This window comes from Watersipora subatra, chromosome 1 (assembly GCF_963576615.1).
Source record: "Watersipora subatra chromosome 1, tzWatSuba1.1, whole genome shotgun sequence".
NCBI classification, from domain to species: domain Eukaryota; kingdom Metazoa; phylum Bryozoa; class Gymnolaemata; order Cheilostomatida; family Watersiporidae; genus Watersipora; species Watersipora subatra.
This window is the reverse complement of record NC_088708.1, coordinates 33,856,302-33,882,109: the sequence shown is the minus strand read 5'-3', so window position 1 is coordinate 33,882,109 and position 25,808 is coordinate 33,856,302. Positions and strand designations below refer to the sequence as shown.

Here is a 25,808-nt window from a genome sequence, read left to right as displayed (position 1 = left end):
GAGTCACTAATATGAGTGATGACTTGGTTGTATATGGCTCGTCAAAGAACGAACACGACCAAAGGTTAAACGACGTTTTTAAACGTCTGTCAAACTGTGGACTCACTCTAAATTAAGAGAAGTGCAAGTTCGGTGTAAGCGAGATGGAGTTTCTAGGCCATAAACTCTTCAGTAATGGGGTGGCCCCGGGTGAAAGTAAAGTTAGAGACATCCTGAATGCCACACCTCCAAGGGATGTTTCCGAATTTAGATCTTTTATGGGCCTTGTTAATTACTGTGGAAAATTCATTCTTAACCTAGCCGAAATCAGCGAGCCTCTCAGAAGGCTTACTTGTAAAAACGTCCCGTTTGATTACCAGATCCAAGCGTTCAATCTTCTCAAAAAGGCCATAGCGAGTCATGTAACATTGGGATTCTTTGATGTTAGAGCAAAAACAAAGGTCATAGCTGACGCAGGGCCGGTGGGTTTAGGGGCAGTTTTGGTACAGGTCCAAGATGGGGTCCCTAGAATTATTAGCTTTGCTAGTAGATCGCTCACTGATGTTGAACGTAGGTATAGCCAGACCGAAAAAGAGGGTCTCGGGTTAGTGTGGGCCTGCGAAAGGTTTCAATGTTATTTGCTGGGGTTGAAGTTCGATGTGGTTACGGACCACCAACCTCTCCTCAGTATTTATAGTAAGAAATCCAAACCCAGCGCTCGTATTGAAAGGTGGGTGCTAAGATTACAACCTTTTGACTCGTAATGGTCTCGCCTGCCACATTTTCTGCAAACTTAGCCTCTAGCTGGGCATTTAGGGTCGCTACCAACATGTCCATAGTTACCACACCTGTAGCATTCAACATTTGACTGAGGTGTGCTGTTTGAACTCGACCTATAGCTATTGTTACTCTTGGAAGACACATGATACGCTTGTGTTGTACTTGAGCCCGCCTTCATTTCCTTACTCTGGCTATCAACAGCTTCCATATTGGCAGCGATTTCCAACAGTTTTGCCAGTGTCAAATCCGAGCCTTTACCTAACAGTTTTGATCTCAAAATATCTGACCTGCGAGTACTGACCACTTGGTCTTTAATTTCTATCGAAACATCGGTGTATTCGCACCCTTCTGCACTGTCTCGTAGCCGTGCTACGTACTGCGCTATTGACTCATCAGATTTTTGAGCGCATTTTCTGAATACGTGTCTTTGGAAAGTAGGGTTAGGGGTTAGGGCAAGTGCGTCTATGGCGGCTTGATAATTATCAGCTCCGCCCTGATTGTCTAAGGTTTTGAATACAGTGTGGACTTTGGCACCCGCAGTATACAGCATTAAAGCTCTGCATCTAGCACGTTTTTCTGTCAAATCTGCATCATTTTCACCATCATTTGGATTATTTGTCAAACCTCTACAATCGGCATACGCTTCAAATTCTTCCAGCCATTGTTTCCACCGCAAGAAAACAGCGTTAGCATTACCCTCTATGTCAAATTTGGGTGGGCCTCTAAGCTCACTAAACTCTGTCATATTCCCTTTCCCAAGTTAAAACAAAAATATTCTCAAATTATTAATGCTTAAATACTTAGCTTTTATCTTTACGTAGATCCGTTGTTGTTCCTCGTCGCCATTGTTGTGTCCGTCAGTTAGTAGTTAGTAATTATCATTTACTAACAGAATCAGACATAGATTAGATTGCTGTTTGTTTGGTTTATTATCTCTTACGAAATGCAGGTGTGTACTCTGCGATGTCCACGAGGTAAGAGAAAGAAGTATTAATCCAGGTCGGCAACCTGGTTACATAACGCGTTGATGCGCAGTATAAAATGCAATAGTATCACTACGCAACATCAGCCAGGTCATTGAGCAGCACTACTTCAATATAATGCGAATAGTAATCTACCAGTAGAAGGTATGTTTTACTCTGGAACTGGAACAGGTCGCTGCTTACTCTCTCCCAGAGTCTTTTTGGGTAGTTCAAACGAAGTAACGGCTGCGCATGGGCCTTAGAGAACATCCGACATGAAGTACAAATTTTGACAACATCCGCAATTTGTTGCGACATTCCAGGCCACCAAACAGATTTTCTGGCTCTTTCGCGACATTTCATTATGCCTAGGTGGCCTTGGTGAACTTGATTCAACACTGCCAGTCGATTAACTTGAGGGATAATAATTTGACTGTCTAGGGCCAGAATCTCTCTTATCAGAGAGAGCCTTTCGTGATTTTCAAAGTATGGGCGGAGGAGGATCGCGGTTGACGGAAGGTAAGCTGGCCATCCGTTGCTAAGGCTTGTTCTTACTTACTTAGTTACTTGCTAAAGCTTCATCTTCCCGCTGAAGTTTGCTTAGTTCGTGGAGGCGAGCAGCAGAAGCAGTCTGGTACAGTGCAGAAATAGCATGAAGTTGTACATCGGCAGTGAACGAATGATCCTCGTCGGAGGCAACAGCGCAGGAGCGCGACAAGGCATCTGCAATTACATTATCTTTCCCAGGGATGTAGTCTATGTGATAATTGAACCTCATTAGTCTCATGCAAAATCTCTGGATGCGAGCAGGAAGCTTGTTTATTTCAATATCATCCAGGAGTGGCACGAGAGGCTTGTAGCCAATTTTTATTGCTACTTTTAGGCCTATTATATACTGCTTGAACTTTTCGCAGGCCCAGACGACCCCTAGTGCCTCTTGCTCAATTGTTGCGTAACATTTCTCCGTGTCGCTCAATGCTCGGGAAGTGGCGCTTACCAGTCTCAAACTGCCATCCTCTTGTCTCTGCAATAGAGTGGCTCCTATGCCGTCACGACACGCATCAGTCTGAATTATTGTTTCTTGACCCGGGTTGTATGCGGCCAACTCTACAGATTTTCGTAGCTCCTTGATTTGCTTAAACGACTGTTCTTGTGATTCGCCCCAGTACTACATGCAGTTTTTATGCAACAACTAATGCAGAGGGTTACTACTACTTTGAAGCTGAGTCGAAAATTCACTAAGCTGGTTGCACATGCCGAGAAAGCTATGGATGTCTTTTGTGCATGTAGGTGTGGCAAAACTTCCGATGCCTTCGAATTGAATCTGGACTAACTCATATGCCAGTGGATGATATCACATGCCTTAAAAATTTTATCAGACTACAGGAAAACTGACATTTAGAGGTGTTAAGGGTCATGTTTGGGTTCGACATTCTCTCCGGCACCGCACGAACTCGGGTGTCGTGTTCTTCTACATCTTTTTTCCGAATACAAACATCGCCCATGTGACAGATAACTCCCTCCAAGCCACTAAAGACTTGGGAAACCACTTTTGTAAATTTCCGTGCTGGGTGACAAGCCGAACGGTAGGCGATTAAACGCAAACCTCTCGAATGAACTCGAGAATGTAGTCAGATACTTATCCTGCTCCTTGAGAATTTGATAAAATCCCGAGTTGGCATCGAGTTTGGTGACGATAGCGCCTGTACCCAACTTGGCTAAACTAGACTGAACATGAGCCACTGGGTACACTTCTCGTCTCATTCGCTTGTTCAGTTCTGTAAAGTTGACACAGATTCTAACTTTCATGTTCTTTTTGGGCACTGCTACCATAGGCACGCACCAATCGGTTAGTCAATTTACGGGAAGGATAACTTTGTTAGAGACCATGTCCTGTAACTCTGATTTAACACTGTCCATTAGCGGATACAGGACTGTACGAGGTGTGTGAATGGCGAACGGACTGGAGTTGTCACTCAACTAAATACCTACACTATGCTCCATCTTACCTAGCCCTACAAAAAAGTTGGGGAATTCTACCTTAAAAATATCATTACTGTTACCTACATCATCAACATCACATGTACGTGCTACTAGGCCTAAACAAACACAAGCATGTCTACTAAGCAATGCTTTCAGTTGGTCCACAACGTACAATATTTCGTCATGACAGGCGTTGTCGACAGTTAGCCTACTTTGAAAGCATCCTAGAACAGGTATTACATTTTTACCGGGGCCAATGTGTCTTTTCTGGCACCCTTCCAGTGGAACGTTTGAACATAGTTTGCTTGGCAAGACTGACACGTCAGCTCCTTTATCAAGTTTGAATCAAACTGGTATATCGAGTTTGTCTACAATGAGTAGTAGATATTCCCTCCCCCAAAAACGGCAAGTGTGGATACACGAGCATAGGGTTAATATTGATAAACTCCAAGTGTGGATACAGGAGCATCAGGGTAATATTGATAAACTGCTGCAAGCATAAATACATGAGCATGAGGGTAGAATAGTAATAGACCTATGAACTATTGTATAGTCAATAGGTCTATGCTCACTATTGATGGAGTACACAATATCTTTAAGAGCGCATTATTAGCGGAGAAGACCTCCCCATTGTAATTAGCATAACTACATTCATAATATAACTAGATGAATGTTCAAGGTTGCGCTGATAATAAAATAATCACCCAATGAAATTAAGTAACACAAGCTAGTAACTTACTATAATAAGAGCTGTGTCCTTGGTCGAAAGCCAACTTAAAATGTTACAGTATGTGCAATGATCCTTCTCACCATCATGAACTTGAAGCGTGTTAGTATTTTTGTAAGCTCTGCATAAGTATGTGCACTATTAATCCATAGTATGGCAAGGAAAATGTAGTTTAGTGGGTCAGTTCTCCTGTCTGCAGAATGTGTGAATTTGTACAAGATTTGGAGACCCTGTCCAAATCCAGTGTGAACTGGATTTTTTATCCCTAAAGCTTTTCGCTAAATAGCTGCACACACGAATGGCAGGCAGATGAACACTAAAATTTATCATCATGGCCATCATGATTATATGTATAATAATATATTGTGAGGAACGTAGGCCCTCTTGACTATATTCTTATCATTGAATAAGGAACATGGTGTTCAAGGGTGTAGCGCACGTTACTGAGCGAGGAATGCATGTATAGGCAGCCTTCATGAATATATTTATAAAATTTCAAAATGATTAACATATAACTTTACGATTATATCGTGAAATGTGGGGCAAAGAATGTAGGTTTACCTGAACTCGTAATACATAATGTATATGCACGTAATGGAGCTCAAAACATAGGAACTAACAGATATGTTAGTCTGTGTATATATATATATATCTGTGTTTGTTTGTCTTTTTGTTTGCATCTTTGTGTCTAGTTATATCGATTAAAATCTAGCAATGGAAAATCTGCATCGCAGAGGATTTTATCTCAAAGCCTCCCGTTCACAAGGCAACAAGCTAACCCATTAAGCTACATGGGATACAACGGATTCTTGGGCAGATAGTCATTATCTAGGTTAAATTCGCAAAACAAAACTGTGTTATGAGCAATGTCCCTAAAGCTTGTTCACACAGCTCTTATTAATAAGTTTGGTAATACGTATACTAGCTTACTCAAGTTAGCCAATGCCAACTACATTACCTGCCACTGTTTATAAGCTGTTTTTTATTACCCGTGCAACACCAGGCATTCATCTATTACCTATATGATAATGCGATGTTTTTTGTTGGTCTTTTTATCTGTCATTCCTGTGTCCAGTTGTAGTGGTTAAAATCTAACAATGAAAAGTCTGCTCTCGATACACAAATTGATAATTGATATCGTCACCTCCAAGTCTGAAGACCAGCGATCTAAACCGCTATACTATGATCATTCAACTGACTAGCGATGAATGACTGTGATTACATTACTTTCAATGGTTAAAATACTCGGCACTTAAAATGCTTGAGCTTACAGCAAGCGCAGTTGATCATTGCGCGTAATGATTACTAAACTGGCTTAAAACACTGCTATTGTTTTAGTAAAGATTTTGGCTTCTAGCTTATGAGGTAAGATACTCACATTCATTGGGTAATTATATTATTCCCCTGGCAACGCCAGGCATTCTGCTTGTAATGCAATAAAATATCGACTCAAGGTCTGCACAAAAATGGTTTGCTGCATAATTGCAGTACTAATTTGTGTAATATTCAATTGACATTTTATTTTTTGATTTCAGATTGCATTTTTCATGAGACATTCTTTTGAAACAAAGATTTTTGCTTAATACACCATCATTACAAATATTTTTTAAATTACTGCTTCTTTTGCGCAGCATTTGCCAATTTTGTACAAGATTGCAGCGCATAGGGCAGATGGAATATATGCCTGCCACCCACAGAATAGGCATTATATGTATGTCAGCGGTTGCTTGCAGCATCTAACATATTTAGACACGATTTCAAACATTGTTTGTCTTTGTATTACTTTCATAACCCGAACAAACCTTTGAAAGGCTTGCAAACTAGATTAAAATAAATAGCCTACTACTACTTTTAGAAACCACTGGATATAAAACTAAGGCTATGTGAGAACAAAATGTAAGCTGATAGTTGCAAGCGCCGGGGTATGTATCAAAGAATGTCTAATGAAAATTCTATCAAACACAAGCAAAAAATTGAAAAATGAATCTGCGCGAATCACCAACATGCCTGTATGTTTCTCCAACTTGATGCTGATGCTATTTTTTATATATTAACAAAGAATAGAAACAAAGTGAGAGTTTATTATGGATTCTGCAGTCAAACAGTAGTCAATATCTTCCTGAACAAATGCACATAGATTATTAAGTGTAGTTGAGTGGCAGGTAGTAGCGGGTGTGTGGCCATGTGTGTTAGATGTTAAAACTTAGTGGACTATTAAGGTGTTGAGCGAGTGAAGTCGAGGAAACAATAACACTCCACTACTTATATACATTTGGATAATAATTTTCTCTACGTTATAAGCAAACACTACAGTTCATCTTTTAATACTGTGTATCTATTATGAGATGGCTTGAGTTGTTTGAATATAGACTCGGGTGGAGATGTAGGATCCTTGGTTTTGGGTGGGGGTGCTGGTGCACCTCCCCTGTTAACGTTCTCCTGACCAGCCACTTGAGGTTTTGTTGCTTGAGTGACTGGGTCAGGTCCATAATGAAACTCCCGATGTAGTTTACCACTTTGTAGATCATCGACAAACTGCTTCAGCAAACCTTCATCCCTGTGAAGAATACAACAATGCACTTACATGCACTACAGAGGCTACCATGTCTTTCCTATCCATTTTATACATATATGTTATTGTGACAATAGCTGCCTATACAATAAACTATTTGGAAAAAAGAATATGAGTTTGAATACAGGAAATGAGGCATAAAAAATTACTACCAATGAAAATGAAGCGATCTTCTGGTTCTTGTTTGAAACTGATTTCAGCTGCCAAGCCTAAAAACATTACCGGTCTCTAGTGATACCAAATAACTTCCTCTAAAGACTCAATTGTTAAGCGAGACACAACTTGTTTGCTATGGACAAGTTATATATAGGATACAAGAACTTGAGCAATTGCGTTTCGTAACCTTAACAGAAACCTTAGGCCCAAACCAATCATGTTCGTCGAACCAAACTTTTGTTTAGTATTCAACCAATGAGCATATAAAGTTGCATACCAGACAACTCATTGACCGGCCATCTTGCAAATTCAATCTAACCACACTTGTTTTCTAAAGACTTATTTCAGCCAGTTAGCTGACTGTAATCTTTATAAATCTCGCAAACCATGTGATGATTGACTTACGAAATTCGCAGAATCAAACCTCTACATACAAATATTTGACTAAACATACAACTTAGTTAATTTTAGCATACATCTGAAAATTATTAAAAAAGCTGGTAGAACTTTTTAAAGAATAATTTAACAAATAAATTAACATAATTTCAATATCTCTGGTGTGAGAGTAAGAGTAAGTCTTTCTACCACTCACTCTGCCTTTGCACCTAAACATGGCCGAGCCTACACTTCCCAGTATCATTCACTCTGCCTTTGAACCTACGCATGGCCGAGCCTACACTTCCAAGTATCACTCACTCTGCCTTTGAACCTACACATGGCCGAGCCTACACTTCCAAGTATCACTCACTCTGCCTTTGCACCCACACATGGCCGAGCCTACACTTCCAAGTATCACTCACTCTGCCTTTGAACCTACACATGGCCGAGCCTACACTTCCAAGTATCACTCACTCTGCCTTTGCACCTACACATGGCCGAGCCTACACTTCCATGTATCACTCACTCTGCCTTTGAACCTACACATGGCCGAGCCTACACTTCCAAGTATCACTCACTCTGCCTTTGCACCTACACATGGCCGAGCCTACACTTCCATGTATCACTCACTCTGCCTTTGAACCTACACATGGCCGAGCCTACACTTCCATGTATCACTCACTCTGCCTTTGAACCTACACATGGCCGAGCCTACACTTCCAAGTATCACTCACTCTGCCTTTGCACCTACACATGGCCGAGCCTACACTTCCATGTATCACTCACTCTGCCTTTGCACCTACACATGGCCGAGCCTACACTTCCAAGTATCACTCACTCTGCCTTTGAACCTACACATGGCCGAGCCTACACTTCCAAGTATCACTCACTCTGCCTTTGAACCTACACATGGCCGAGCCTACACTTCCAAGTATCACTCACTCTGCCTTTGCACCTACACATGGCCGAGCCTACACTTCCATGTATCACTCACTCTGCCTTTGCACCTACACATGGCCGAGCCTACACTTCCAAGTATCACTCACTCTGCCTTTGCACCTACACATGGCCGAGCCTACACTTCCATGTATCACTCACTCTGCCTTTGCACCTACACATGGCCGAGCCTACACTTCCAAGTATCACTCACTCTGCCTTTGAACCTACACATGGCCGAGCCTACACTTCCAAGTATCACTCACTCTGCCTTTGCACCTACACATGGCCGAGCCTACACTTCCAAGTATCACTCACTCTGCCTTTGAACCTACACATGGCTGAGCCTACACTTCCAAGTATCACTCACTCTGCCTTTGAACCTACACATGGCCGAGCCTACACTTCCAAGTATCACTCACTCTGCCTTTGCACCTACACATGGCCGAGCCTACACTTCCAAGTATCACTCACTCTGCCTTTGAACCTAAACATGGCCGAGCCTACACTTCCAAGTATCACTCACTCTGCCTTTGCACCTACACATGGCCAAGCCTACACTTCCAAGTATCACTCGCTCTGCCTTTGAACCTACACATGGCCGAGCTTACACTTCCAAGTAGATATGTTAACAATCAAAAGTTATCTTTTTAATGATTATCACTGGATTAATATAGTTTTTAAATGAAATTTAGAGATCACCATTAAGTTTTTGAGACAGTTTTATACAATCAATTGGTTTTAATGCGGTATGTTCTCAAGTGTTTATCGTTACTTGTTGAATTATACAATGAATTAATCTATGTGTAATGTATTCTTATAAGAATATACATGTATGTAATACATGTGCTCCAACATACAACAGTTTCGATATGAGAAGCAAATATCAGAACGGATTCACAGGTGATTAGTAACCCTGGGAGATTAGCAACCCTATGAGATTAACAACCCTAAGAGATTAGCAACTCCATGGCTAGAGAGATGACCTAACTACCTCAGCAAATAGCTTTGTCTCCCTGACTATATCTACCGACTGCCAACCGACAATACACTGCATAGGGTACATTATTACAAGACACTGCGTATAACCCAACAGAGACTGCAATATTGAATAACAAACTGCAACAACGTCAAGCAGGTATACATACCCAAGATTTGTTTTAACATCGTGTTTGAACAAATACATATGTTTGAAACTGTCTATCGCTATGAGTGGTAGATCATTTGCTGACTTTCCTAAGTGATGAAGAGGATGAGCAAACTTGATTCCATCAGCTGTCAGAGCATTCACAGTATCTGCAAGATAGCACGAGCGTACTGAGTAGCATTATAGAGGAGAGTAACGAAACTGGTCATACACAAGTGGAAAATAAGCCTGTAGGAATATGATAATAATACAAAGGTATCAGCTATTCAACAGACCTCTGTCATTAGAGAGTTGATAGTTGACTTGTTCCAGGAACTTGGCGGGAGTCTCATGATCGTCAGGGTGGTGAAAGAGAATGAGAAATGGAATCCCTTCTTCAGTTAGCTCCTTTAGAGATAATAGTATTATTTTTATCTTCATCTCACGAGTACATAGAACAGTCATTAATGTGTAGCTATCTGACATGTTGAATTAGTTATAAGCTAAAAAAATCACCTAATAGGTGGAATAGAACCGGTGTATACTTTCACCCCTAAATATGATGCAAACATTATCCAAACAATCGCAAACGTGATGTAATATTACAGCCTCTCTGAATCGTGTCCTACTTACTTCTGCATTCTCAAAGGTCAGCACTCTAACACGAGGTACACAAAGATCCCTCGCCCACTCAGTCAGAGAATCAGCCATGGTCAAACCAGTGAAAGGCACGTCAGAACTTTCCCTCTAAAAGATAATAGTGAAGCAAATTAAACTGCTACAGCGAGCATGCATACAAATGACTTCGTTACATCAGATGTTTTAAGAGCTCGCAGAGTAAAAAGGCATAGCAGTACTTCCGTTTGAATAATTTTCAACATCACAGCAACATGTGGATGGCTATGAATTCTTTGAAATCTGTCCGCTTTATGATACAACATTTGATAGAATCTCAACTTCCAACTTATCATAGAAAACTAAATCGAATAAAAACCAGAAAGCTAAACCGGCTAGTACTATTCCTCTATTTACTATTGAGTAAGCTGAAGAGGTCTTCAACTTCTGGCTGGGCTCAACAATTTCTTTGTCAGCTGAAGAATAACTAAAGCTTGTGTATATTATTTCTTAGAGGTTTCAAGTCTTATCATTAAATGGTTTAACTCTAACAGTTCAAAGCCCTTTGAGATATGCTGAACAAACAGTTTCATGCGATACAGTCTTCCCATGTAACCTAGTTGTCTGAATGAATATAAAACCAATAGGCAGAAACATTTTCATCATCTGGTTTGGACTTGCATTGATGCACCCGTATGATGAAGTACCTCGGAGTACTCATCACGCCAGGCTATGTAACAGAATATACGAGCATCAAGTCAAAAGTTGATCCACTTTCATATTTTATACTATTCTCAAGTGATAAGATCTACTGAACATTGATATAGTCAAGATCTTGTTACAACTAGTCTTGTAATAACTATGTAGATCTTGTATTTGGAAGGTAAGACCTGGGCGCTATTCGCTTGGCTTGTTTACAATAAAGAATATAAGCGGTGTAAACAGAATAGACTGAACTCAACCACTTTGTAAACGCCTGGTGAGGCATTACTCACCATGGGTTGTCTGAAGTATATAACATCCTCTCCATCTTTCCTGTACGGCTCAGCAGCGGGTCCGCTCATCACATACCAGTTGCAGTCCGACTTCAGCTGACTCGCTGCCTTTAGCACATTTTTATAGTTGTTGGACGATTCATCAGCTATGTATATGAGCATATTTCTTTTTTCATCCTGCAACCACACAGATAAACATCGTCTTTAGAATACTTACACGAGGTCAAAGGCGTGAAAAACAGTTGGTTTATGTTGACAGCATATACGAGGACACCATGCTAGACACATCCATATTTAGACGGTTCATCATACACTATTTGCATGGAAATGATATGATTCAGTCATCTGAACATGAGGCAACCATCAAAAGAACACTAATATACTTTCTAAAGACTGCCATAAATACGCGATGAAAGAAGTAATTTATCAGCCTCAATTCAACACTCACGGATATCGCATCCATTTCCTCAAATGTCTCCTTTTTAACAATAGGTGAAGCCAGTTGGTCTCGTATGAACTTGTCAAACGCTTCTGCCGACCTCTGACCCCTATATTCTCTCTTGATTGGCTCACCATAAACAAAGAGTTTCAAGGTGGGATACTTGTTCACCTTATACTTCTGTGCTATTGCGGCTGTTGATAAGCAAAATATTACAATGAAAACATGTAGTAACCAAGTATTTAGCGAATATGTTACCTTAGAAAGACCTAACAACAACAGCTACAATTTCAAAACATATTCCAACACAGTTTAAACTCATCACTGAACCTTTATGTTATCTGGTACCTAGCTGTTTACGTCAAGGAGAGTTTCAGCATCAACACAGTCGGAGGAATTGTGCAAACAGTAGCATATAACAGACATGAATAGGTTGTTTCATATGAACAAACGCAGACAACATTCATCGAGAAGGTTAACTATTCAATCAATAAATTACCCTAAGCATTTTTTCCAAAGGCCCTCTAGACAATTGGTGCACCAACTCACTGCATGAATAATGTACTTCACCAAATCACTTGCGCATTTATAGTTCAATCTTGCTGACACAGACCAAGAGACCAGCATAAGTATTCTGTGATTTGTTTCCAAACACGTACAGTAAAACATGTCAGGCTTGAGTAGATATAGCACATTAAATATTAGCTATGACGTCTCAAATAAAATGTAGCGGTGGTTTTATGACAATCAATAAGCTCTCATTCTATGACAACTCTCACACCACAGAGTTGTTTAAAGCTGTGCAAATGTACTGATTCTATAAGATAACTTTGAGGTCCTCATTAGATCCCATAACACAGAGTATAAGCAGACACGATAACTTCGGGAATGATAGCATGACAGAAGTGACGCAGCAAAGTTTAAATGCACTAGTTAGGATGTCTTTTTAGTTCTGTTAAAAATAAACTTTTTAAGTTTTTGTAGATTCTATCAGAAAGTATTGGTATTTCTCCATCATTTGTGATAGTGTTTGAGGTGATCTGACTCACTCAAAATCTATGTATACAACTTGAACACGATTAAAATGTTCAGATCAATTAAAAGTTCGATTCTCACGTTTATACATGTAATTGCAAAGATAGAGACGCTTAATGAATAGAGACGCTTAATGCTTGAACGCAATAGCCGATATCAACTATTGCAATGAAAATATCTAGTGACATCATTTCGCACTTATTTTTCTCCTGAGCATTTTAATCGCGATCAGGTTTTGTCAATTTTATCTTGAAACATCCTGGCAATCAGATCACCTCTAACATACAAAAACAATCGCAAATGTTGGAAAAATACCAATACGTTCTAATAAAATCTACAAAAAAATTGTCCAAGTTCATCTTAAATACCCAAAGGGTGTACAAGATATATAAACAATGTCTATTGTGAGGCATGCAATAGAGTGAATAGACTATCGTAAGCCCCACGCGTAACCATAAAATTACACTTCATCCCAGTGTGTTCAGCAGAAAGCTGAAAAATTTGGCATTTTCATACTTTTAGAGCAGCTAAAAGTAAGCAGCACGAGCTTTTTAAAATATTTAAACGTTTCGATTGAAAAATTACAAACTTGGAGCAATATTAAATTTTCTGATGTGCTGAGTCTTTACATCAGCGATATAATAATGCTGCCGTCGATAGACAGCAGCAACAGGCCTGAATTCCTTGGCAGTACCCAACCCATCCATAATTATATTATTTTGGGGCAAATATTGAATATTCGACCACTTTAAACAAAGCTCTTCAAAGGTATCCGTCAGCAAAACACAACACAAGGTGTTGAACACGGTGTTAATTTTTAGTGGGTCGAGTTTATCGTTGGCTGCTTAACTGTACTGGCAGCTCGGAGAATGTTTCATGAGCAAATTAGTCTCAATTAAAATAAGGTTGTCTACCTCATAACCATATATGCAAAGTTTATAGACACCACCGCTATCACACTCATTTTATGTACTATGGCGTAAAATGAAGAGTTGTCTATCTAAATACTTTACTGTGTATTCTGTGCAAACAAAAGTCTAAGAGAATAAGCGATCAGGTTATTTCACATAGTTCTCCTCCTATCCTTGACATTTGTCTTAAGTAACAAAATTAGCGGAACAGGCTAAATTAAAAACAGAATTTCCAAGTAGACACAAGTAACAAACCCCAAGAGAACATGCATATATCCATTATACAACCAAAGAAAACTGTGCTTGTATTCTTATTTCTATTAAACTGATAAGTTAATAGTTTGCCTAATGAAAACATAAGAGTGCCATTTTATCCCAGGCCCTACCTCTGTAGACTGAACGTGACTGTCATCGGAAATACACCAACTTAGAGAAAAGCACCCAGTTCCTAGTAACTGATACAATGCTTTAGACCAGTATAAGAGAGCACCTTAGGTAAATACATCACTACTACAGTAAATATGTGTACGTACTCTGTCTGTCACAGTCCACTTTGGCAAAGGCTATCTTTCCATTTCCCTGTAAATAATATACAATATAAGGCATCATATTAACCTTGGGTACAGCTGACCAACTCTGACCGTTGCACAACATCAAAGATCCTGGAATTGTGGTAGCAACTGTGATGCTAGAAGGCAGAGGTGTGAGCGGCTAACACAAACTGTGATTATGCAAATCAACAGGTAATTCAGGAAGGCCATAATTGTGGTAAAGGCACCGGCACGGAGGCAATGTATTTGGATGGGTTTTTCTCATCTTTTCTCAACAAATAAACATGAGACTCTCGAGACTTACTACAAACCCACTATTGATCATAGCAATAGTACCTAAACCTACCACACTAACAAACACAATAAGTTTTTATCGCCCAGATATAAATACATGTATATACAAAAGTTTAAGCATATAGTGAACAAATTTTGTTAGCAATGCTCTAGCTTTAATCTCCATGTCAACTACATGTGCCATATTTCTAATTTACAGTCAACAAAATTATTACAACCACTCAACCACAGACTAGACATGCAGAGTCATATTTCCATTTACTAGCAATATACAATTATATTATTCAATTATTTTCATATCTGCCAACAATTAAATGCATGGGTATGGTATTTATATTTTCTGTAATAGAATACACACTAAACTATACAGCTGAAAAGACCTGGATGCAATGAGTTCTGGTGCTCAGATCGACTTGTGCACATGGAATCGGACTTTTCTAGTAATTTTAAGCAACAAAGGGTAGAAGAAATTCAATGATAAGTTCAAGGATAAGCTGATGATATGATGATAAGACGAGGGATATGTTTAATGTGCAAACATAAAGAGACACTGAACAGAGTTACTCCTACCGCAGCTGCCTAGCCTCCCATCATTTAAACTAGAAACCAAGTCGCTAAGACTGGTGACAACCGTAATCAGGTGTCCATAACACTCCGAAATACAATCCAAAACTGCTTTGAATATAACAGCTCTTAATATTTGTTTAATGGCCATATCCGACTAAGAGTTACCAGTGTAGAAAAGACAGTCTTTACTGTTAGTTATAGTTGTATACGTTTGGTAAGAGAGTTGATCCATGTCCTAAGATACATCAATTCAAGGCTCCATCGGTAGTTTATCGCACTGCCTAAATAAACAAGACTGGACTCCATTCTAATACAGCGCCTACTGCATCAAGTAAATAGTATAACTTTCTGTCAACATAATACCTTAATAGGCAAGCACAGCTTACACTCCGCTTACAAGCGCAATGGTCAGCCACATCCTCACCTAGCTTGTTCAAATAAAGAGAAGATTAAAACATACACGAAGGTAGTGAATAGTGTAGAGCATACATACCGCTGGAAAATCTTTGGCTATCAAGTCACTACCTTCGGCGAACACCGGCGCCAGCATTTGGCTAAATCTGCACCTACATAATGTTAATTTCATCTTGTAACGAAATAAAGAAATCTGGCTCGCTAATCCAGTAGAAAACTAGGAATTAATTTATTATCAACCAGCGCGGGTAGCCAGCTGTAGCCATGACAACAAGCCCAAATCAAACCGCTACTTCCTCATAATAATATAATTTAATCACTTCAATTAGAGTTTTCATTTGCATGTAGTGATCGAAAGAAAATTCATTTTCCTCATTTCGAGTTGACTTCTTGTGCTTTATAAAGACATACTCCGCAATACCAATGCATTGCAGAATGAATATATTGCTAGTTTGTGAATGTTTCAGTGTGAGAGGGAAATATGAATATGTGTGACTCTGGGAACTGGCTGAGCAGCTACTGTTGCAGGACTTGAATAGGTGTGAACTGATGAAATCTTAATCCAGGAGACATTGAGTGTTACACAAGTGATAACCTTAGTATGACTAAACCTGCCTAATGCTGGTCAGCACCCAATAAGTAACATATATAAGGTTGCTACATGCAGAAGAAATGTATCCTCTAGATGTGATCAACACAATAATTGCTCTAATTATTGTGTTGATCACATAATTAGAGCCATTATTGTGTCACTCACGAACAACTTCAATAAACATTTTAGCAAACACCAAACAAGTTGGTTATAACAGACCTTATTCACTATCAACAGACCCTACCCAAGAGAATTATAGCATACCCTTGTGCAACCTTCGTTATAACATACTCTTGTGTAACCCTTGTTATAGTGTACCCTTGTGTAACCCACATTATAGCGTACCCTTGTGTAACCTTCGTTATATCGTACCCTTGTGTAACCCCCGTTATAGCGTACCCTTGTGTAACGCCTGTTTAACAAGGGTTAATATAATAATAACCAATAATAATAAAGGTTACCTACAACAGCAATAATAATAAAGGTTATTTATAACAACAATAATAATAAAAGGTTACCTACAACAGCAATAATAATAAAGGTTACCTATAACAACAATAATAATAAAAGGTTACCTATAACAACAATAATAATAAAAGGTTACCTATAACAACAATAATAATAAAGGTTACCTATAACAACAATAATAATAAAGGTCACCTATAACAACAATAATAATAAAAGGTTACCTATAACAACAATAATAATAAAGGTTACCTGTAACAACAATAATAATAAAGGTTACTTAGAACAACAATAATAATAAAAGGTTACCTGTAATAACAATAATAATAAAGGTTACCTATAACAATAATAATAAAGGTTACCTGTAATAACAATAATAATAAAGGTTACCTATAACAATAAAAAAGGTTGCCCCTGTGACATCAGACTAACTGTAGACTTACGCAGGGTGATATTACTTACCAGTCAGCATAGAAGTTGACAAACACGAGCTCATTGTTCTCTAAAAGAGACGGTGCAGAGACAAGTCAAGTAGGCGATATAGAAAATGCAACCAACACACTGGTATCATACAGCTGTTGGAATCATACAGCTGTTGGTATCATACAGCTGTTAGTATCATACACGCTGTTGGCATCATACATGCTGTTGGTATCATATGCGCTGTTGGTATCATACACACTGTTGGTATCATACATGCTGTTGGTATCATACACGCTGTTGGTATCATACACGCTGTTGGCATCATACACGCTGTTGGTATCATACACGCTGTTGGTATCATACACGTTGTTGGTATCATACACGCTGTTGGTATCATACACACTACTGGTATAAAAGAAGACTAGATAATTTGAATTAACGACGCAGACACTAATTAATATACAACTTGGATATTACAAAAAGTTATAAAACGCATTCCATTTTATCAAATACGCAAATAGACAAGCAAACAACTATTGGTTGCTAAAAAACCAGTTGTACGCATGTAAACTGTAAAAAAGAGGAACCAAAGACAGACAACTCTTGCAAGAGTCCATCACGGAGAAAAGAAATACTATCTAAAATGAAGGAAACCACACTTTGGCCTTAAGGCGACATGAAGATATAGCATAAAATGTGAGTGGCTTACGCTACAACATCTGAAGAATAACTTTTTGGGAGTTAGGTTGGTTGTGAAAGTGCTACTGTACACACAGGTACTGTAACTTCTTCGGCACAGTTAAAACAAACAGCTGTGGTTCAATATGCATGTTTAAATATCACTCTTGGACAGCTATACATTTTCAGTGAGTTGTTTATAAAATACAAGAGTCTAGTAATAGTGGGTAGTGCCAAAATGTTAACTAATGACTGAAAAAAGGAGCTTCAGCGTAGCTAGTTCATTACTCTGCCAAACACTACACATCAAACCATGTCATCATTTAATGGAAATGAATTTTTAACACTTGCAGTCACTTTCTCAAATCTTCATGAAGGTGAAAGACATTCTTTTCCCAAACGGAATGCTGATTGAAAACTAACTTTAAAGCAATAAGATAAAGTAGCAGATAAAATACTTACTAAATAGGGCATCAATGTTAGTATCGTCTAGTTGGATGACTGTATTAGCTGATATTGATACAAGTAGGCAGCTGAACTAGAAGAAAAGGTATACATACTAGTAGAGAGACTAGTAAATGGCATTAATACATAGTGTGCTTGTATAAACACTACTAAACACCTATTATGCAACAAAGAATCCACACATCCTTCATAACATATAATATGCCCTTATAATAAGTGACAATTTAACAACATGAGGGCATAATATGGCAAATGAAGGCATAATGTGGCGAATGCTTAATTTGTCATTGATTGCTCAAATGTTACCAATGATGACGTTAACAAGATTCTAATATTTGTATGTATGAAATATTTTTTAAGAGATGACACACTATAGAACCCTTTTAAAATATTTGTAAAACATGTTTGAAGGCGCGAAACAGATTCAGACATGAAGAAACTTGCTCCAAATCTTGTGACAACCAAGGTGAGCGTTAGCAAGATTATGCAAATATAATACTAAAAAGCTATGTAGAGCATCAGAACACTAAATAGACCCAATTAGTAAAAACAGATTCAATTTATATGATAACAAAGTAAGGAAATTTTTTCACTTGTCAATTTTAACATTTGACCAGATTTAATTCAAATTTAGTTTTTAATTCAGTAAAAGAGTTGCTAGAATAGTGATATCAAGCATTTACACCCGGCAAATGCTTGACAGCTTCGGTGTCTAGCATCTCCTTGATTTAAAAAACTTGAGGATTACCATTAATAAATAAACATTTTGGCCTTTAACAGCATGAATGTTAGTTAAAAATAGGAAATCTTTTTTCTAAGACTCAAATCCTTTGTGCATTAAAAGATGGAACAAAGGACCAATCTTTGAAGCATAGAAACTCACTGACTACCTGCCAAGTTATGAATAGTCTTTAAAATCATATTACAGTAAAGCTGTACAACTGTATTGATTAAATGAGGCAGTTTAAATCTGCATTATCTTCTACATTAGCAGCATGATGCAGTGACCTTACAAGAGTTAGAATGACAGTAGTGATTCCAGATGGCACCATTTAGGTACAATCTCACACTGAAAATGAAAGAGGCAATTCTATATGAATTGAAAATAAAGTAAAAGAAAGATTTCGTTTCTTTAAGCAAAAGCAGATAGTGAGGCGGAGTGATAACAAACTGTTTCAGCCTATCAGATGAGCTTGGCTTTTTTAACATATAAATTAATTGATCACGATGTATTAGCACAAAACCAATGTTTTTGCTACCAGAAACGAATATTAATAGAATGAGGCCAGAAAACGTACTTACAGAGTAAAATAGAGGCCACAGACACGATCGCATTGCTCTTAATACCGTCTAAAAATACTCCAGGGGAAAATCTGCTGTGAGATCAGCATAAGAGATATCTACATAAAAGGTACAAGTAAATACTTCAACAGCTTTCTACCTAGAACCATAAAAAACATTAAAAATCCTACAAATAACCACTCAGCTAAAGCACTATAAACTTATACAGCAAGTTAAGCTTGCGCTACTGACTAACATTAAACTCAATTAATCGAAAATTGAAAACCACTGACAAATAAATTAAATCATATGAGGCACACCACTTCCACATTAGGAGGTCTAGTATGAAAACAACTACGAGGTAGGTAATAGATGAATGCTGAGAAAATGTCATTAATATCATCCATTTGCGATCAAACAGAGTTAGAAATAGCCAGCTTAAAACACTATAAGATGTTTGATGACTGTACGAGTTATATATATGCAATCTTTATTGCGGTAATCAATAGTCATATTTTACAACATGTTTTCCACAAGGTAGCCTACCACAATTCAAGCAGTAATAATCACCAAGCCTTCACATACAGTATGTTGTATAAAGTTAAGCAAAACACAAGCACTTATATTAGATTTTCAACAAATGCTATCAATGAATAGTCATAAATGGCGCAAAGAGTACGGTGTTCTATGCAAAGGATAAATACATAGCACGCTTATAAATTTATACAAGTAAAAAGCACTTTATTACAGCGAGCAAAACGCTGGTTACTAAAGACGATTTGCAAAATAGTTAAATACATGCAAAATTTGATGTTTAAATTCACAACTTAGACATTTGATGTTAAAATCTTTCTCCAAAAGAATCGCCAAGTACTATTTTTCATTTTTAACTTCAGAAGGATACGTGTAATTAAGAAACAGTCAAGCGGAAACAAAGGTTCATGGGTGCGCAACTAGATTGGGTTATTATTGAACCCCCTTCTCTTTGCCGAAGAATGGGTATAAATAACTTTGCGCATGCTCGAATTTTTCTTGTGGAATTTACAATCTTTCTGTTCGATTTTTTAACGCTGCTCAATTTTATGCACGAAGGGTCGTCTAACCATTACTAAAGCTATGCTGCAATACCATTTTGATTTTTAAGAAATTATTACATTCATCATAGTTTTTTCGTTCATCTACAATTGTAAATAAGGCGTGTTCAAACGTATTTATCTGTTTAACTTCTGTACCGGATCTCACGCACCAATTGTTTACAATAGCAACGCTCAAGGACGAAATTGTGCTTCATGTCGGTCAGTGGTGTTACGTTTTTACGGTAATGCATAGATATTATCGGTCATTGTTGGCTATCACTATTGAATTTAACTTAGAAAAATGTGCTATTAGTAGAAATTGTATTGACGTAGGCGAATTTATTTTTGCTTACTCTGTTCATCCTGTATTATTATTAGTCGGCTGCCAGTCGGACTAGTTAGATTGTTTTGAATTGTTTTAGTTTTTAGTTACAAACAAAGTTTTACGTAAGTATATGTGTTGTTAAACAAGAATTTGAGAGTAATCTATGACGCACAATAATGTTGCCATTACAAAATTTTCTAGTGCTATCCTGGATAATCCTATAACTGTTTTATGTTAACGTGTATGATAAAATGATTTTAAGCACATAATTCAGGTTGAAGATACTATATTGATCTTTGACCTCATCATTGTATGGCCACTGCGGTTAAACTGTTGGCACTTTAATATGCATAAACAATCAGCTAATTCGTCGTTATTATTTTATTGCACTCTCAAATAATCCAATTAGTTCACAGCCAAAACGTGTACAATACTCAAAAAACCGTGCTCGCTAGATCGTGTCCCATGCGCATGTCTCTACAGGTCAAGGTTAGCAGCACTTAGTTAGCATGACAGCCTTATGTAAAGTTACATGTATAAAACAACACTTCACCACATTCCCCCTTGATCTCAAGATCACTTAACAATATCAAAAAAGATGATAATCTGCCAGGTTTGGGGGAGGCCTTCTATCCCGAACTGGTCTCATGTGATTGTCATTGTCAATATCATCAATATCTGCTACCGGATTGTCAATATGGAACTCCATCTCAATGCCTCCAGCACCACACCGCGTCTGCACCACATCATTCTCGGAGCCACATCTCTCACCATCAGTGCATCTTACATCAGCGACTTGTCGATTCACATCATTCACTTCCAGAGTATGTTCACCGACAATATTTGTGACATGTCCAATCTTCCATGGGGAGTCACATCTAGCATTTCTAGGTTTGACAAAAACCATGTCTCCCACTTTGAAAGGGTTATATTTTGCGCTCTTGACCCCACATCTGTCTTGCTCGCACCAGGTAGCTTGGTCTCATACTGAAACAGGGCTTGCATCGGTACCGTGCCGTCTGAATTAGGAGAGACGTACCAATATACCATGGCTTCTACCAATCCTCCAGAGCACGCAACCATCTGTTCGATTGTTCGATGATTTCTCTCTACGATACCGTTCCCTGAGTGCCTGTATGCACAACAATACACTGGCACGACTCCCCACCTCTGTAGGAACTCTTTAGTCCGAGTGCTTGAGAAGCATGGCCCGTTATCCATCAACAACTCTTCAGGCGCTCCTCTCTCATGAAACACTCTTATTAGCTGCTTTGTCACTGCATCTGCTGTCTCATTCTGCAGTGGCATCCATATGGCATATCGACTGGGACCGCAATCAACAAGTGTTAAATATGGTCTTCCTGCCACAAAGGCAACATCTACTGCCAGCCAAAACCATACTGTGCTCACAGACAGCTGCCCATGTTCCCAACGCACTGGGTGTGGAACAATACTTCTACGTTTCTGACATGCGTTAACCACTTGTTTTACTACATCACGTGTGATCGCAACTCCTGTCATTTTCTGTACAAAGTACAGAGTTCGGTCAATCCCGAGGTGATGTCGTTCATGATTTTTAATCACCACTGATTTCATATCTCTACCCTCACTGTCATCAGACAACACACTCAGGCACACCTTTGACTCCTTCAGCCACTTCAGTGGCACCCGTGTTAGTTTGTCTGCTAAGTTCCTCTCCGAGGGCACCAGAGTTACATAAACATCCAGCTGATAATCAGCAATAATCTATGCTATGGTCTCGAGCCTTCTTTTAATAACCATTTCACTTAATCTACTAACCTTTGAACACTTGGTGCCTTCTAGTATTGACTTCACCCACGCATGCACACTAGCAGAGTCAGTAACTACTTCGGCTCTCCTCAGCCTCCAGTGCAGCATCAAATTTATATCTTTAATCACAGCTTCTAATTCTGCAATGTTAATGTGGGACACATCATCATCCTTCCGTAGCCATGACGCATCTTCAACTATATCCTTATCTATCTGCAGTGCACACCCTATAGCTATGCTACTGGCATCACATCATATCACAGCTTCTTTGTCACACATCACACTCCATGTTCCCTTCACAGGATCATGATTGTCAAGTCTCTGAGCCAAGTCTTCAACTAGTGATGTAACATAAGAGGGCAATACATCATTCCACTGAATCGCATTCGTCTGGCGCTTTATGTAACTGCAGGCCACTTGTAACCAGCCTGCTACAGGATAATGGCCGGTTAGCTTGTCACAAACAGAGAACAAGTCTCTCTTGGTAGATGCATTCTTCGGATCAGGTAACAGCCCGTCTCGCTTCCATTCTAACTTTGCTGTAGGCCCAGATACAACACGAAGACCGAGCACTCGAGTGTTTGCGAGATTCTCTGGATTTTTGGTCACCAGTCCATAACTGAGCAAGTGTTTCTGCACCCTCTCTAGTGATACCACTTAATCGTTAACCCATATATCATCAATGTAGTGATCTGTCTCCTCCTTCACTTCTTTGTCCAATGCAAGGACTGCACTCACTATTTTCGACAAGATCTTGGGGGCAACATTCAGTGCAAAACCCATTCTAGTCATCACATATAACCTCCCCTTTACAGCTTGAAATCTTCTTAGCTCATCTGCGATGTGAACCTGGAGATAGGTTTTTTTCAGATCTAGAATAGAAGCCTTGCCTTTTCCCTTTTTCCAAGCTCTCAGCTTTTCCTGGCACACAGCAGCGTCTTGACCTGGAAAACTCCTAACATGCTGGTTAAGCTCTCGATAGTCCATCACTGGTTGCACTTTCTTTGGTTTATTAGGCTGTGCCGCCGCCATCAGAGGTATTATGTCACTAATATTTCTATGCACACTACTATCATACACCTGCAACCAACCATCTTCTATCCATCGCTCTACCTTGTTACAGAACTCCTCTCGCTGTTCTTTGGAAACAGAATATTCTGGACACGTATTTCTCAACTCTGGTTTTCCATCCTTCCATTTCCACTCTGCAACCCACTTTCCACCATCAAATACAGCTGTAAAATTATTTTTTTCAACTCTCAGAGCTTTGTCTTTACCTGAGATCACCATCCCAGCTGTACAACATTGATAGCCCCAGGTCACGCTGCTGTCTTTACCAATCAACACGCCTCCCATCTTAGTGATAATATCCTTCCCCAAGATAACATGAGCGCTACACACCAGCGCTGGTGCTACCAGGCACCTATTTGTTACCTCCAGTCTATCAACAAATAGGTCTACATCTGCCTCACCAATGCGCAGTGTCTTCTCGCCATTTAGCATTGTCACAATTCCTGGTGGTCCTAATGCAACAATGTCATTATCTGCACACATCTTTTTAGTAACCACCGATTTCTGACACCCCGAATCAACTAAAGCTTTTAGTGGCCTTTGATTTTTTGATATGATAGTGATAAATGGCAACACCTCGTCAGCTATTGTTGACTGGGGGAGGCATCCGGTGCTGATGCTCCCCCCTTCCATGTTTTCCGTCTGACCCTGTTTTGGCACAAGTTTCTGGAGGCAACTTCTCACTATGTGGGACTGATTACCACAGATATAGCATGCTCGGAATATTCGGGGATTAGCACCACTATTCCGTTTCACCCCCCTTTTCTGTGAACAGTCTCGGGCGAGATGAGAACCTCCGCATATATAACAACTTAATTTTGGTTTGTGTCCATATTGGCTGTAGCTCACAGCACAGGCTTGACTACCTGATCTACTGGACAACGTCAGTCTGGCGCGTGCGACCAAATCAGTCAACTCTAGGGTTTCTACCGAAGCCATCGATTTCAGTTGAACAGATATGTCCAATGGAAGGCCAGTCATAAATGCACATTTCAGCAAGGGGTCTGCATCTGACAGTCCAATTAGATTAACCAGCTTTCTCAAATCAGATAGATATACATCTACCATCTCACCTTCTTGTAGGACGCGTCTTTGAAGCTGGTTGTAAGCAGCATAGCTGTTGACACAAAATGCCTGGAGCATTGCAGGCTTCAGCTTCGCGTAATCATTTTTAGCTTCATCTCCCAGCTGCTTATAAACAGCAAATCTGGCCCATTCAGAAACAAAGGCAAGAATGCTGTTAAATCGTCGATTTTCTGTATCTTTGCTACTAGTTCAACTTTCGCTAGCCAGTCAGCAAAATCTCCACTTGGTTGTGAATCCTCATATCTTGAAATTACATCCGATAACTTCAGTGTCGCCATTTTTATTGCCGAAATAACTTGCGATTAAATTGTTGGCACTTTAATATGCATAAACAATCAGCTCATTTGTCGTTATTATTTTATTGCACTCTCAAATAATCCAATTAGTTCATAGCCAAAACGTGTACAATACTAAAAAAAACGTGCTCGCTAGATTGTGTCCCATGCGCATGTCTCCACAGGTCAAGGTTAGCAGCACTTAGTTAGCATGACAGCCTTACGTGAAGTTACATGTATAAAACAACACTTCACCACAGCCACCAACTATGAAAAGATGTAAAATCTGTCTACTCCTAAAGCCTTTTGCCAAATCAGAGAGTATTTGTTTTGGTGTGGCTGGAAACATTTTTGAGGGAGGTATTCTTACCAGTGTGGTAGAAGAAATTTTTTTTTGAAGTTGCGGAGTCACTCTAAACTCTACTGTTTAATGCTATACCTGTTAGGGTTATCAGCACCTCACTATTAAATACATAGGTGAAAAGTTGGTAAGTGAAGTAACACAAACTACTTGGATATTGCTACGGTATGCACAATGAAACAAATTATTTTGTACAACTAGTAAACACACACAGTACATTAATCCCTTTTTAACAGAAAACTTGTTGTTTTGTCAGACCATGGAGTATACCAGTAGGACCACTCACAGTATGTGGTTATCGTTGCTACCAAGGCAATTAGGAGAGTTCATAAAGTCCAGTTTTTACCCATTTTTTCAATTGTACTCAGATTGAAGGTGTATGGTTTTTATGTCTGTTTGCTAGCATACTATGAACTACCTGATTTAGGTCACTGCGCACTCTATGACTTTTTTAACATGACAATGCTGATAGTAATTTTATCTTGCTGGGAGGTTGTAT

The 25,808-nt window shown here is 39.0% G+C and overlaps 2 protein-coding genes across 2 annotated transcripts; both read right to left on the bottom strand.

Moving 5' to 3' along the window:
• Window positions 1-6,465: 6,465 nt before the first annotated feature.
• Window positions 6,466-20,171, bottom strand: LOC137385868 (endoplasmic reticulum resident protein 44-like). The gene is made up of 12 exons (XM_068072447.1): window positions 20,152-20,171; window positions 19,346-19,443; window positions 18,041-18,116; window positions 16,940-16,979; window positions 15,500-15,572; window positions 14,128-14,173; window positions 11,658-11,842; window positions 11,210-11,386; window positions 10,233-10,346; window positions 9,896-10,007; window positions 9,622-9,769; window positions 6,466-6,988 (listed from the first exon to the last, which is right to left on the bottom strand). Exons 2-12 carry the CDS (start codon window positions 19,376-19,378, stop codon window positions 6,739-6,741), a joined length of 1,254 nt encoding a protein of 417 aa, XP_067928548.1. The 5' UTR covers window positions 19,379-19,443; window positions 20,152-20,171; the 3' UTR covers window positions 6,466-6,738.
• A 1,143-nt stretch (window positions 20,172-21,314) lies between these two features.
• On the bottom strand, window positions 21,315-24,951 carry LOC137386830 (uncharacterized). Its single transcript, XM_068072994.1, has 5 exons — window positions 24,859-24,951; window positions 23,186-24,775; window positions 22,526-22,729; window positions 21,677-22,453; window positions 21,315-21,584 (listed from the first exon to the last, which is right to left on the bottom strand). Exons 1-5 carry the CDS (start codon window positions 24,949-24,951, stop codon window positions 21,315-21,317), a joined length of 2,934 nt encoding a protein of 977 aa, XP_067929095.1.
• Between the last annotated feature and the right edge of the window lie 857 nt (window positions 24,952-25,808).